Genomic DNA, 13,371 nt, shown 5'->3' with positions numbered 1-13,371 from the left:
GAAATTGTTGTGTGCTTCCACATTGTTATATTTTAAAATACCTGAAAAACTACCTCCATAGTCGAACTGCGATCCACGAGCAGATCCAGTTGTCCCCCTGCTCTCTCCCCTCAGGCCTCAGCCAATCGGCCTTCTAGGGGTGGAGACTGAAGGCGGGGCACAAGGGCCAAATGCAACATCTCCCACGGGAGTGCAGCGGACGGGCGCAGCGGGCGCGCCAAAGGCAAGCCCGTCTGCGCCCGTCCGCGCCAGGCCTGGACCAGGGGCCATGAGTGCTGCCCTGCCGCTTTTCTACTCAGGCAAAACCCTGAGACAGCTACAATTCCCGGTCATACCACCTTCCCCCGGCACGGTCAAACAAGCCCTAGGGGCAGGCATCTCTCACTGTCCCTCTGGTGGTAGGGAGCATGTAGTTCCCTCTTCCTCCCATGACCATCGGCCACTAGCACCGAGGAACGACACCCCGCTCCGGGTGATATACCTTAACACACGATCTATGGTGAAACATCAGTTAGACATTTTTATCTTGCTGACTACTGAAAGGCCTGATGTGCTATTAGTCATGGAAACTTGGCTCACCGCTGACTCCCTCCCAGACATTCTTGCTGCTCTCCCCCCAGACTATTACATTCCTAACGCTAATCGCCCGTCTAGCCGCCCGGGGGGTGAGGTAGCAGCCATCATACGGAAGCAATTTAAATTTATTGCCACTGCCTCGTTAGTCTTGCCAGATGTAGAAAACTTGGTCATTCATCTTGAAACTGAGACAGGTGCCCTCTCGCTTATACTCATTTATCGTCCCCCTTATCCCATGCCCATGTTCCCTATCTCCTTAAGCGAACAAATGGCAAATTTGCTGATGCTCCATACCAGAGTTGCTCTATTTGGGGAGTTCAACTATTGGTTCAATGATGTTCGAGCCGGACCACATGCCACAGAATTATTTGAAGCCCTTTCTAGTCTTAATCTGACTCAACATGTCACCGATTCCACTCACTCGAAAGGTCATACCCTCGACCATATCTGGACACACGATGTAGCCCTAACCAACCTAGTCATCTCCCCCTGTATCTGTTCGGACCACCAAATGATCGACATTACCATCATAGTTAAAGGTAGGGTCAAAGCCCCCACTCTGGCAGGTGGGATATCGTGTAAATGGAGCTCCTATGATCGCCAAGGTTTCAGGGCGACATCACCAATTGGCTACAGATAGCCAGTGACCGGTTCGCCCCTCTCACCAAATTTGTGCGCACCAGGCATGGCAACGCGCAAAGATGGTTCTCAAGTGACCTCAAGGTTCAGAAATTGAAGCTCCGCCAGTTAGAACGTAATTGGAGACGTGATTACTTGAACCCTGACAGACTGCTCTATATAGCGGCCCGTAAAGAGTATAAAGGTGCGATAGCTAAAGCCAAAGCCGCACATGTCTCTGACAGGATCCTTTTGGCCCATAATAAACCAAAAGAAATCTTCAAAATAATGAATGACTTCACCTCTGATGATAGAATTCTACCTACTCGGCTTCCCACCCAAGAGACCTGCAATGCATTAAATACCTTTTTCATTGAGAAAATTGTGGACATCAAGAACACCATCCCGCCCCCTAAGCTTAGTGGGTTGCTGGACGTCCCCGTCTCTAACCCTTTGTCCCTCACCCATTTTTCGGTCCTTACCCTTAGTACCCTCTCCGAGCTCTCTACCTGCATTAAGTCGGGGTCCCCCAACGACTGCTGCCCTCCCTCTGTTTTTAGGGAAATCTGTCTTTCCCTACCAGATAGCATCCTCTCCTTTCTGAACGCCTCCCTTAATTCTGGCACGGTCCCCAAGGCCTTCAAGGAGGCTATATTGGTCCCCCTCCTAAAAAAAAAAACAGGAGCGGACCCTGCTACCCTCTCCAATTACCGTCCTATCTCCCTCTTGCCATATCTGTCTAAGATCCTTGAGGCCCATGTAACCACCTGTCTCTCGAAATTTGTTGAGAGCTCCAGCTATTTGGTACCTAACCAAGCTGGTTTTAGGCCGGCTCATTCCACGAGTCCGTCATTCTGGCGGTGATGGACGTTTTGAGAGGGAATGCAGACAGAGGAATCGCGCAGGCACTCGTGCTCCTGGATTTCTCGGCAGCGTTTGACACGGTGGATCATAACATTCTTCTCCACCGTGTCGAGCAGGCCGGCATTCATGGCCTCGCCCTTGACTGGATTAAATCCTTCCTCACGGGCAGAGGACAGGCGGTTCGCCTGGGCCCTTATACTGCACCCAGGGCACCCACAGTTTGTGGGGTCCCACAGGGCTCTTCCCTCTCCCCCTTACTGTTCAACCTATACCTCCGCCCTTTAATTCACTCGCTAAAGAGGTGGAAGATCACCGTCTTCAACTACGCGGATGACCTGCAGATCATTTTTCCCCTGGATTCCCCTGACTCCGCTGCTGTACTCCAAGCAGCAATGCTTCACATACAGCTGTGGATGAACCAGAACCAACTAAAACTCAACCGCGGGAAAACTGAGCTTATTCTGCCAGGAAAGAGCTTAGCACACTGGGTCCCCCAGTTCTGGCCAAGTGAGCTGGGCTCTGCCCCGATGCCTGCTAGCTCGATTAAGAGCCTAGGAGTGCTTATTGACTCCGACCTCTCCCTTAAATCTCAGGTAGGCGCTGTGATCTCTTCCAGCATGTTCCAGCTACGTAAAATCCTCAATTTCCCACCTGTTGTCACATGCGGCGTTGGTACAAGTTGTGATCTCGCTGGTATTATCCCGCCTCGACTTTTCTAATTCCCTCTACCTCGGCTTACCTACAGTGTTGCTTCGCCACCTCCAAATGGTGCAGAATCAGGCAGCGAGACTTATCTATAAAACCCCAAAGTGGCAATCCGCAAAGCCTCTGCTGCACAAACTGCACTGGCTACCTATCGCACAGAGGGCAGCCTTCAAGGCCGGCTGCCTGACTTTCAAAGCCATCCATGGCAACAGCCCAGACTTCATTAAAGCTCTTATTACGAAGCACCTCCCGGCTCGCAACCTTCGGTCGGCCCATCTCCATCTGCTGGCCGCCCCAACCTTCAAACAAAAAAAACTGGGCGGACGCAGATTTGCCTACCTGGCCCCCAAGCTATGGATCCCCCTTCCACTGTCGATCAAGACCTGCGGCTCCCTACTCAACTCTAGAATATCCCTAAAAACCCTGCTCTTCACCCCCTCTGGTTAGCCTATCTCGCTACAAACTTTGTACTTTGCTAGCGCCAGGAAACTTATGGTGTCAGTGCGCTTTATAAATGTTGCTTAAGATAAGATAAGCCCAAGGATTGAAAGACGAGGTTCTACGGTCGGTGTTTAAATCCAATAGAAAAGAACCCCAAGGAGCATAGGGCAAAAAGCTTGGCCTATAGTATTTGCTGAGGTTGTCCTAGTAAAATCTCACTATCACACGATTAATGGGACTGATGCCCGGATTCAGCTTGGAGGATTTAGCGAAAATAATGCTCGTACAAGCAGCTTCAAGAGGCAGACTCGCGCTCCATTCTGTGGGTGTTAAATTAACAAGCCGCTTAAAATAATTCCCTGAATGTGCAAATGAAAGTAACCCACGTCTGCCGAGAGGTAGAGCGTCCCGCTGATAACGAGAAACCGTCCAGATCATTGTAAAGGGGAGAATCTCCCCTTTCCAAATGGTGCCCCTCCCTAGTGGATCCTTGCTTGGGGATCGCAAGGATCCCCCCCCCCCCCCCCCCCCCGAGGCATATTGGGGCAATACTCCCTTATCTGCCCCAGAAAGACCACTAGGCCTCAGGAAATATTTCTATTTTTAATTCAGGGGTGAGGTCAGCCCAGAATGGGCATGAAAATACCCACACCTCCCCTAAAAAATGCCACAGTCTTTCTCCCCCCGCCCCGGGGGGTGGATGGGGCAGTAACCCCTGATCTGCCGCCGGGGGGAGGGGGGGCAGATCAGGGGCCACTTGGGGACATATCGGGGCAAGCCCCCCTTCTATCGGGAGACTTGGGGGACCACAAAGTTGTGGAGCAACTGTTTTTATCCATTGACTTTCAATGCATGTCTGTCTTCCAAATGTAAGACTGTATAAAAAAGAAGTCACTTTGAAAAATGACCTATAATTCACATGCTGGTATGGGTACCCACAATTTCGGAGATGTGCAAATAGCTACTGTTTTTATAAACTCTAGATCTTGTTCCCATTTCAGAAATACATAGGTGATTTTCATACCGAGTTTTCCCTGTTTATATTTTTCCAAATGAATTGCTATATACCCGGTACACAATAAAAAACCATTGCAAGACGCTGCTCAATTATTGGTTCTGGGTTCCTCGGGTTCTTGGTGAACCTAAAAGTTGTATATATCCCCACAACCAGAATGGTCCAGCAGTTGTAACGGTATATTACTTTCAAACCGCTGTCATACTTAGGTGAAGTTACAGGTGAAAAGTTGGCACAAATAGCTGTTTTATTTTTAACTCATTTTCAATGTTTTCTATTTTCAACTGTTAGTTTCTATAGGAAAACCTTGAAGGATCTACACAAAGGACCCCTTGCTGAATTCAGAATGTTGTCTACTTTTCAGTAATGTATAGCTTTCCAGGATCCATCATTGCTTACATTCCCATTTTTACCATTAACTGGAAGGAAGTTGAAAGCACACAAAATAGCAAAAATAGGCTATGTCCCAGAAAAATGGCAAAACTGTGTAACAAATTTTGGTTTTCTGACAAAAGTCTGCTGGTACCTGGAAGATGGGCATTTCAGCACCACAAGCCACTTTGTTGATACCATTTGCAGGGGATAAACAGACTCTTTCATCTGTAGCCCTTTTTTCCCATTTTTTCCCCCCCAAAAACAAAATGTAGCTGTATTTTGGCTAATTTCTGGGTCCCCTCCAGGGGAATCCACAAACCCTGGGTAACTTTAGAATCCCTGTGATGTTGGAAGAAAAGGACGCAAATTTGGCGTGGATACCTTATGTGGTCAAAATGTTGAAGGGGCCTAAGCGCGAACTCCCCAAATAGCCAAAAAAAGGCTTAGCACAGGGCGGGGAAAGGCCTAGCAGCGAAGGGGTTAACAAAAAAATAAATAAGTCAAAGCAATTAAGTTTTGAACATGTATTCATAACTATTCAAATGTACAAAGTCCTATATGGAGTTGAGGTTTGGGGTCACTGCAATATTGATTGGCAAAAAGCAAAACATTCTTAAAATCTTCATTAAAATTGCCATTTTGTGCCATCTTGATCTAGGTTTAAAATGTATTGTTCATGTTGCTAACCTTAAGCCTCTTCTATTCTGGCTGCATATTTGGTGCCTAGGTGCCTTATATAGGAAAGTGCTACTCAAGGTTAAAGACCTGAGCTATGCTTCTGATATCCCATGACTTCGAATTGTAAGGACATGGTTTTAGTCACTAGGTCTGAATGGAGTTTGGGACAAGCTGGAGTCTATCCGCGAAATGACTGAAACACAAATATTGGACTTTTGTTATGGCAAGGTGGCTTGTCAAGTTACCTAGAGAAGGATTGAATTATTTTTAGGTTTGAAGTGTGCTCCAAACATATGAGTTCTTTATAGACATTATTACTTCATGTGCTAGCCAAAAATCTTTACTGAGATTTAGATTTGGAATCTTAGTGCTTGCTGATTTTGGTAAGAAGTAGTAAAACACTAAGTTTATGTCCAACCTTTATCCTGTGTGATCGAGTTCCTGAAACCAAATCCAATCTATTGTTTTTTGCAGCAGATATTGGCTCCTAAGGAAGAAATGGATTGCCCCAATATGGGCATCCGACTGTATCCAGTAGCTATTAACCCCTTCGCTGCCAGGCCTTTTCCCCTCCTGTGCCAAGCCCTTTTTTGGCTATTTGGGGTAGTGCGTGCTGAGGCCCCTGTAACTTTTTGACCACATTAGGTATCCACGCCAAATTTGCGTCATTTTCTTCCAACATCATGGGGATTCTGAAGGTACTCAGGGTTTGTGGATTCCCCTGGAGGGGTCACAGAAATGAGCCAAAATACAGCAAAATTTAGTTTTTTGGGGGGAAAATGGGAAAAACAGGCTGCAAATGAAAGCTTCTGGGTTTTTCCCTGCAAGTGTTATCAAAAAAGGGTTTGTGGGGCTGAAATCACCATTTTCCCAGCTTTTAGGGGATACCAGACTTTTGTCAGAAACCCAACCTGTTTTACACAGTTTTGGCATTTTTCTGGGACATAGCCTATTTTTTGTGCTTTTGACCTCCTTCCAGTTAATGGTAGAAATGGGTACAAAAGCAATAATGGATCCTGGAAAGCTATACATTTTAGAGAAGTAGACAAAATTCTGAATTCAGCAAGGGGTCATTTGTGTAGATCCATCAAGGTTTCTTTATAGAAACTAACAGTTAAATATAGGATAAATTGAAAATTTGTTGAAAAAAAGCGCCTTTTGTGTCCACGTTTTCACCTGTAACTTCTTGTAATCATGACAGCTCTTTGAAAGCAATGTACCGTTACATCCGCTGGACATTACTGGTTGTGGGGATATATAGGACTTGTAGGTTCACCAAGAACCCGACGAACCCAGAGCCAAAAACTGAGCAGCAACTTGCAATGGTTTTTTATTATGTACCGGGTATATAGTAATTATTCTGTAAAAATGTGTACATGGAAAAATCGGTATGAAAGACACCTATGTATTTCTGAAATGGGATCAAAATATAGAGTTTAGAAACAGTAGATATTTGCACATTTCTGAAATTGGGAATACTCATACTAGCATGAGAATTATCAGTCATTTTTTAGAATGACTTCTTTTTTACTCAATATCTTTCATTTGGAAGGCAGAAATGCATCGAAAGTCAATATATAATAACAGTTCCTTTACCCTAAGTCTCCCGATAAAAATGGTACCTCAATTTTGCAGTGAAAAATGACCCCTTTTTTGGCAACGTGACGAGCTGTAGTTTTTGAACCCTAGCCCTGCCGGCACCTAGGGAAACCTAGCAAACCTATACATTTTTGAAAACTAGACACCCAGGGGAATCCAGGATGGGGTGACTTGACTGCCTCCCACCATGGTCTGTTACCCAGAATCCCTTGCAAACGTAAAAAATTGACAAAAAAAACACATTTTCCCCACATTTCTGTGTTGGAAAGTTCTGGAATCTTCGTGGATCCACAAATTTCCACCCACCCCGCGTTCCCCAAAGTCCTACGAGAAAAATGGTACCTCACTTGTGTGGGTCGGCCTAGTGCTGGTAGGAGTATGTAGAGCATACGAATCTACAGCACTATATGCTACAAACAGATACAGACTAAGGAGGCAATTACGATGTCTGGCGGAAAGCCTCCTCCCAACAGTCGGAATCTCCACGACAGTGTCGGAACCCTTCCCCCAACTCGGTCTGCCCGACCGATTACGATATTCGCGGTCTGATTTGTAAACCGCGCGGTCATTCCGAATCGGTTCCGACTGGCTTTCAGAGAATTCGTGTTGGTCAGAATCACATCGTACACCTCTATAGACAGAGTTTCTGACCTTGCAATTACGATGACAAGTTCCTACAGACTTTCCAAGGCAGCCTGTCTGACACGGAAAGGGTCTTAGAAGGTGACTTTGGGGGCCCCTAGCAGGGCCCCCTTCATCCTGAGGCCTCTGGTTGGGGGCCGAGGATGTACCTACAGGACCCCCCTGTAAAACCCTGCACTGTATGGCAGGCACCATGGGGTTCCTCCGACAACTGCATAGTTTTAGACACACCCCACTTCACCATAGTAGCCTGTGTTGTCAGGCGGAACACAAGCTCCCATAGGAAAGGATGGGACGCATCGTAATAGGTCGGGTGGAACCGCTGAATGCGAGTCAGTTGGTTCCGATTCCGAGATAGTGTCGGGCGGAAAGTTTCCACACAACATCATAATCGGCCCCTTAGTAGCATTTTTATGTCTCGCCTACGCTGCGCTGCATAGGGGGGACCTCTTGGAATCGATCCGCTTTTTTCCCCAAAAACGTGCACGCGTTGCATTGCTTTCAATGGCAACGCGTGCACGTTTGGTGATTCCCATGCGGGAGCGAGCTTTAACAGATGGTTCCTGCTCACTCCCGCAAGGAAAACGGGGGCAGGTCCCCTCCTCTTTCCTCTCCCTCTGCTGCCTCCTCCTCTCCTCGTCAAACTTTTTGTTTTTTTATTTACTTTTAGCGCGAGGCACGTGCGCTTGTTTTTTTCGCTCTGTAGCTCTGCAGGGCTTGCAAAAGCACCTTGTTTTTCTCCGGACATAACTCTACCTCACACAGCAAGGACAGTGACCAGTAAGAGGGGTGCATTTGTTAAGAGCAGTCACACGTCCTTTCTTTGTGTCCATTGCCCAGCAATCTGTGAATATCTTCAATGGCAGCCAAGCTATGCAGCGCTGAACCTGTTAAGAGCCTCCCAGACGAGTGAAGAGGGAGCGCGTTTGAAAAAAGGTATTACGCACACCACACGTGAAACACTTGGGCTTAATTAACCAACAATGGCACCGGAGGTACACGTGAGCCCGGGCGGACCTGGGGGCGGCGAGAGAATATCCCACAGCTAAAACCTGACAGCAAGAAAGCTTTCATCAGCTCAGACGTGTGTCTGGAACCTGCTGATCTGAGTTCAATTGGGAATGATTTGATGTGGTTGGAAGGTGTTGTACAGGGCTGAGCCTCCCCCGCGGCTCGTGTTTACACTCGTTACGCAAGACTTTGATTCCGGAAGTTGGTCTCCCTCCACGTTATCGAATCTCTCATTACTTTTACTTTCATTTGTACAGAAGTCCCTGTGACCGGGCTAGCGTTGCGCACTCAGTAACTGGGAGGCAATGAAGGGCTCGTCACCACGCGAGTAGTTAACAGATGATACATTGGAGTTAGTTATATAGTCCCACCAGGCAACTACCGGGCATGTAAATACCGACGGCACCCCCCGCAGGTCAGAGAACATCCCCCCCAATTTTTTTTTTGCATATTTATATAACGCAAACTCGACCCGAAGGTATTGGAGCGCTGTACATGAGCACCGGTTACTTTACACATTCAGGCACGGGGAAATTAAGTGATTTGCCCAGAATCACAGGATGTGGACGCGACCCCGAGGCTCGAACCCTGGTTTCCAGCACCAAAGTCGTCAGTCTAGCCGACGGACCACATCCTCTCCCCAGTCCTGCATCTGAGGGCCTAGGAGTATAATATCTGGGTTTTTACTGCATAAAGCACAGTAGGCTCACATTGTATGCGCCTAGCGTCTAACTCTTTCAACAAACATATCCTTTTTATTTTTCAATTGTATTGCTTTGTATGGGTATTATCCTGCAATGACGCGTCCTTTTGTATGTTTCTCCTCCATGTCTCAACGCCCACAAGTGTTGCCTACAACAATTATCTTGCGTGTCGTGTTATCCGTCTCTCTAACACAACCAGGCAGCCTGGTTCTGTCACGTGGCCTTGCTGCCGGTAGTAAGTTTCCCCTGAGACTTCTTGAGGGGATACCCTCCGGGTTGTTCAACACAAGCAGAGGCGAAAGTGTCAACTAACCCTATTAAAGTCTTGGCACTCTCTTGAAGGGCCCAGGACAAGCGAGAGCCCGGCATGGCATCTCAAAATGCCAGACAGGGAATGTCTGTTATCTTACGGTACCTGAAATTGTTTGGTGGTGCATTATACTGAATAGTGATTTGCTAGATCCTTTTATGGATTTGTACGGATGTGTGTACTAAAGGATGTTGTCGTTTGTCTTGTCATAATGGGTTGCTTTTGCTCTTCTCCCAGCTTAATATGGTGGTTGAGTTTGGCAGCAACTTTACTGTATCTCTTGCTTGGATGCGCTGCTGTGCACACGACTGTGTGGGACATTTAAGGTGATTCCTTGTGAATGGCTGATCTGTAGATCAGTAAGAGGATGTGGCTGTGCTGTGGAGCTGGGCACATAGTTGTATGATTGAAATGCTGTTTGAACATGAAGAGGCAGGTGTGTCCCTTTTATTCTGTTGGTGCTTTGTGAAGTATGAATATAAAGTAATATGTATATATTTTTGAGGTGTGTGGCTTAGAGCTGTTCCGTGAGCATGATGGTGCTGTGGGTGTGTCTAAGGTGTAGTGCTGGAGTAGGGTTGTGCTATGAATATAACTTGAGATAGATGAGTTTTTGAGGTGTCGCTAGTTGTCCAGCTGGATGGCTTGGAGCCTTTCAGGGATGGTGCCTGATGTGTGCTGTTGGCAGAGGCAGATATATAGGCTTCATTTGTTAGGGCCTCAGCTAATGTCTTCATCCTCCATCAAGCTGCAAGTCACTGCGAGGCTAGCCCCAGAGCACACACCAACATTCCCTTACATAACCACATTCTCTCAGCCACACTCGCCCTTTCAAGCACCAGATCACACTGGTAGGCTAGTCAAACATGCAAAGCAGAGTACAGATTGGACAACGTAGCCCTTAATTTAGAGTTTAGCAGCCAGAGTACTCATCCACAAAATAGTGGAGTGCCTTGTCTGTCAAACGCTCGGTCCTGGCACTCTGCTATTAGCTGAATGGACCATCATCTTTACAGTGACCATGCCCTTGCTGACTCTGGAATAAGAAAGTTCATTCCAATGGCTTGATGGAGAAGGGACCTTCAAGGTAAGGACATCAGACTACCCACCCTATTTAGAGCAGGTATAATTCCCAATATGACAGTGCTTTAAATGGAAAAAAATAAGTGTGGGTACTCCCCAAAAGGAGCAGTCGGCGGAGTTTAGGGCGGGCACAAGGGCGGTGCTAAGGGGAAACAAGGGGCGGGGTTAGCTTTTTGACCGTGCCAAGGTTGTATGCATTGTTTGAATGTGGGATGTATCCGTCCATTAGTTATCTCACAAATAACTATATATATGGCACTTACTAATAATTGTTTATTACTATCCAAAGAAACCTCTCTACCTCTCTCTCGCTACGTCTCTACCTATCTACCGCTCTCCCTCTACCGCTCTCCCTCTACCGCTCTCTCTCTACCGCTCTCTCTCTACCGCTCTCTCTCTACCGCTCTCTCTCTACCGCTCTCTCTCTACCGCTCTCCCTCTACCGCTCTCTCTCTACCGCTCTCTCTCTACCTCTCTCTCTCTACCTCTCTCTCTCTACCTCTCTCCCTCTCCCTCTCTACCTCTTAGGGTGCCTGTGTTGCATGCAGGATTGTTTTTTTTGCAGGAAGTTATCCCTGGGAGGGATATTCCTCTTTATTTAAACACTGAGTATGAAGTTCCTATCAAAAGATGAGAAATGAAAAATGCTAACTGTATGGTTGAAACCAATGGAAAATAGGAGAGTGATCTCCTTATTGGAAAAAGACCCTCACACACCTGACAAGTAGGTGTCTTGCTTCATCATCGGGTCTGCTCCTACTCGGGCCAGCGCTGCAATGCCCGATCAGGCACCCGTTAAGGGGCCTACTTCTCGGAGATCTTTTTTCCAGAGCCGATAGGTGAAGTGCAAGTGAGGGTCCTAGTGTAGGTATAAGTGAAGGTGCGACACAAAAAGCCTCATAAATAGGCCCCTATGTTTTTTTAGTTTTTTTATCAAATGAAGGAAAACCTTACCATAGGGGCCTTGAAAAATAATGGATGTAATAATATTAAGTGGATAAAGTGTGATTCTTAAGCACATACCTTAATGTACGTTTTAGCTGCCTGCCCTAAATGACATTGCACTGCTGTTTTGACCAAGTATATTGCACACTAAATAACCTCTCACTTTTTTTTCAGTGCGATCCTGCCCTCCTGCCAGAGCCCAACCATGTCATGTTGAATCATCTATATGCACTTTCAATCAAAGTAAGTGTAAAACAGGTGTGTTTGTATTCTTCACGTGTTACCTCATTCATGCACCTCAAGATGTCTTAATTCTTTCATAGGATGGAGTAATGGTCCTCAGTGCCACCCACCGATACAAGAAGAAGTATGTCACCACGCTGCTGTACAAACCGATATGAGGCCAGGACTGTATTTATTTGCCAAGCACACAGTGGGGTGCTGTGGAGTGGGAACACATTTTTCAGAGGACAATATATGCTTTTATTCCCCTCTGTTAAACTCCAATATTATTTTCACATGGTAAAGCAATGCATTTCTTTCACACTTGCTTTGTACCACCTATGCCCAGCTTGAGTGGGTACAACAGGCAGCCAGAGCGGTGGAGAAGGCCTAGAGTGTGCAGTTCCTACTTTTCCAAGCCAAGAATAAGTGATCAAAGTGACCCAAACCCATGAAGCAGACACAGAACCATAATGGCATATTTTTGTTTTCCTCTGGACACCGATGGTTTGGGGGGAATGACTGGAATGGGGCAAGTATTTATGAAGCTTGTTTGAAAGGGAGTTGTCGAAGTCTGCCCTTGGCTCCCTTCCACTGTACACACAATTGAATGGAATACCTCACGCTTCAATTTTGCACGCCTGATACTGAGATGACTGCACTGCTTTCTGTTCGACTCATCTGAGAATCCGTTTTTAGTGTCGGACATATAGTTCCTGAAGTTATGATTATGGGTGGTGGGGTATGGATTTGGGTTTATAGAACATGTGAAAGTCTTTTGAGGGAGAATGAAGAAGTTCAAAAGACTGGTTATGATGTCTGACCCAATAGTTTGTAAATATCTTTGTGTTCTTTTAATCATAAATAACGAGGGACACCACCTGCAGGAGTTTTGCACAACTTGTTTTGTTAAGTCAACTGCATGTCTGTTTGGGGGGGTGTTTCATTTTTATACATTAAAATAAAGGATTTGCTTGTGCTGCTATTTGTGTGCGAGGATGGCTTTTTGTGATAGTTTCACACTTAAAGCTCCCTTATCTTTAAAAAAAAATGTAAGATATGGTCCTACCTGCCAACTTTCCCTGTCATGTGGGCCAAGTACTGTTGGCCCTGACTTTCAGGCTAACATCTCTTTGCATGCTGAGTCTGTAGGCCCACACATATAGTGTGAAAAGGCAAAACTTAAAGACCCAGAATCCAAGTGCAGCTAATGTTCAAACAGCCAGGTCTTGAGAAGTCTCCTGAAGGTCAGCAGGTCCTGGGTCTGTCGCAGTTGGGTGGGGAGGGTGTTCCATGTCTTGGCGGCGAGGTAGGCAAAAGATCTGCCGCCGGTCCTATGGATGCGTGGAACGGTGGCAAGAGCGAGGTAAGCGGAGCAAAGCTGGTGGTTCGGGGTGTAGAAGGTGAGCCATTTGTTGAGGTATGCTGGGCTGGCGTTGTGGAGTGCTTTGTGAGCGTGGGTGAGGAGCTTGAAGGTGATCCTCTTGTTGACTGGCAGCCAGTGCAGGTTTCTCAGGTGGGCTGCGATGTGACTGTGGTGGGGGATGTCGAGGATGAGGCGTGCAGAGGCGTTCTGTATGCGT

General features: G+C 46.7%; 1 protein-coding gene across 1 annotated transcript in view; it reads left to right on the top strand.

The window, feature by feature from the left end:
* Window positions 1–12,773, top strand: part of PRKAB1 (protein kinase AMP-activated non-catalytic subunit beta 1) — a 106,563-nt gene extending 93,790 nt beyond the window's left edge. Inside the window, exons 7-8 of the mRNA XM_085636260.1 lie at window positions 11,741–11,809; window positions 11,890–12,773. Of these exons, the coding sequence (XP_085492386.1) occupies window positions 11,741–11,809; window positions 11,890–11,967 (147 nt within the window). The 3' untranslated portion in view covers window positions 11,968–12,773. The remainder of the gene's footprint in view (window positions 1–11,740; window positions 11,810–11,889) is intronic.
* Window positions 12,774–13,371: the final 598 nt, after the last annotated feature.

The sequence above is a fragment of the Triturus cristatus genome, chromosome 11 (genome assembly GCF_964204655.1).
Source record: "Triturus cristatus chromosome 11, aTriCri1.1, whole genome shotgun sequence".
NCBI lineage: Eukaryota > Metazoa > Chordata > Amphibia > Caudata > Salamandridae > Triturus > Triturus cristatus.
Note: the sequence above shows the minus strand (reverse complement) of the source record. Positions and strands in the feature narration are given on the sequence as shown.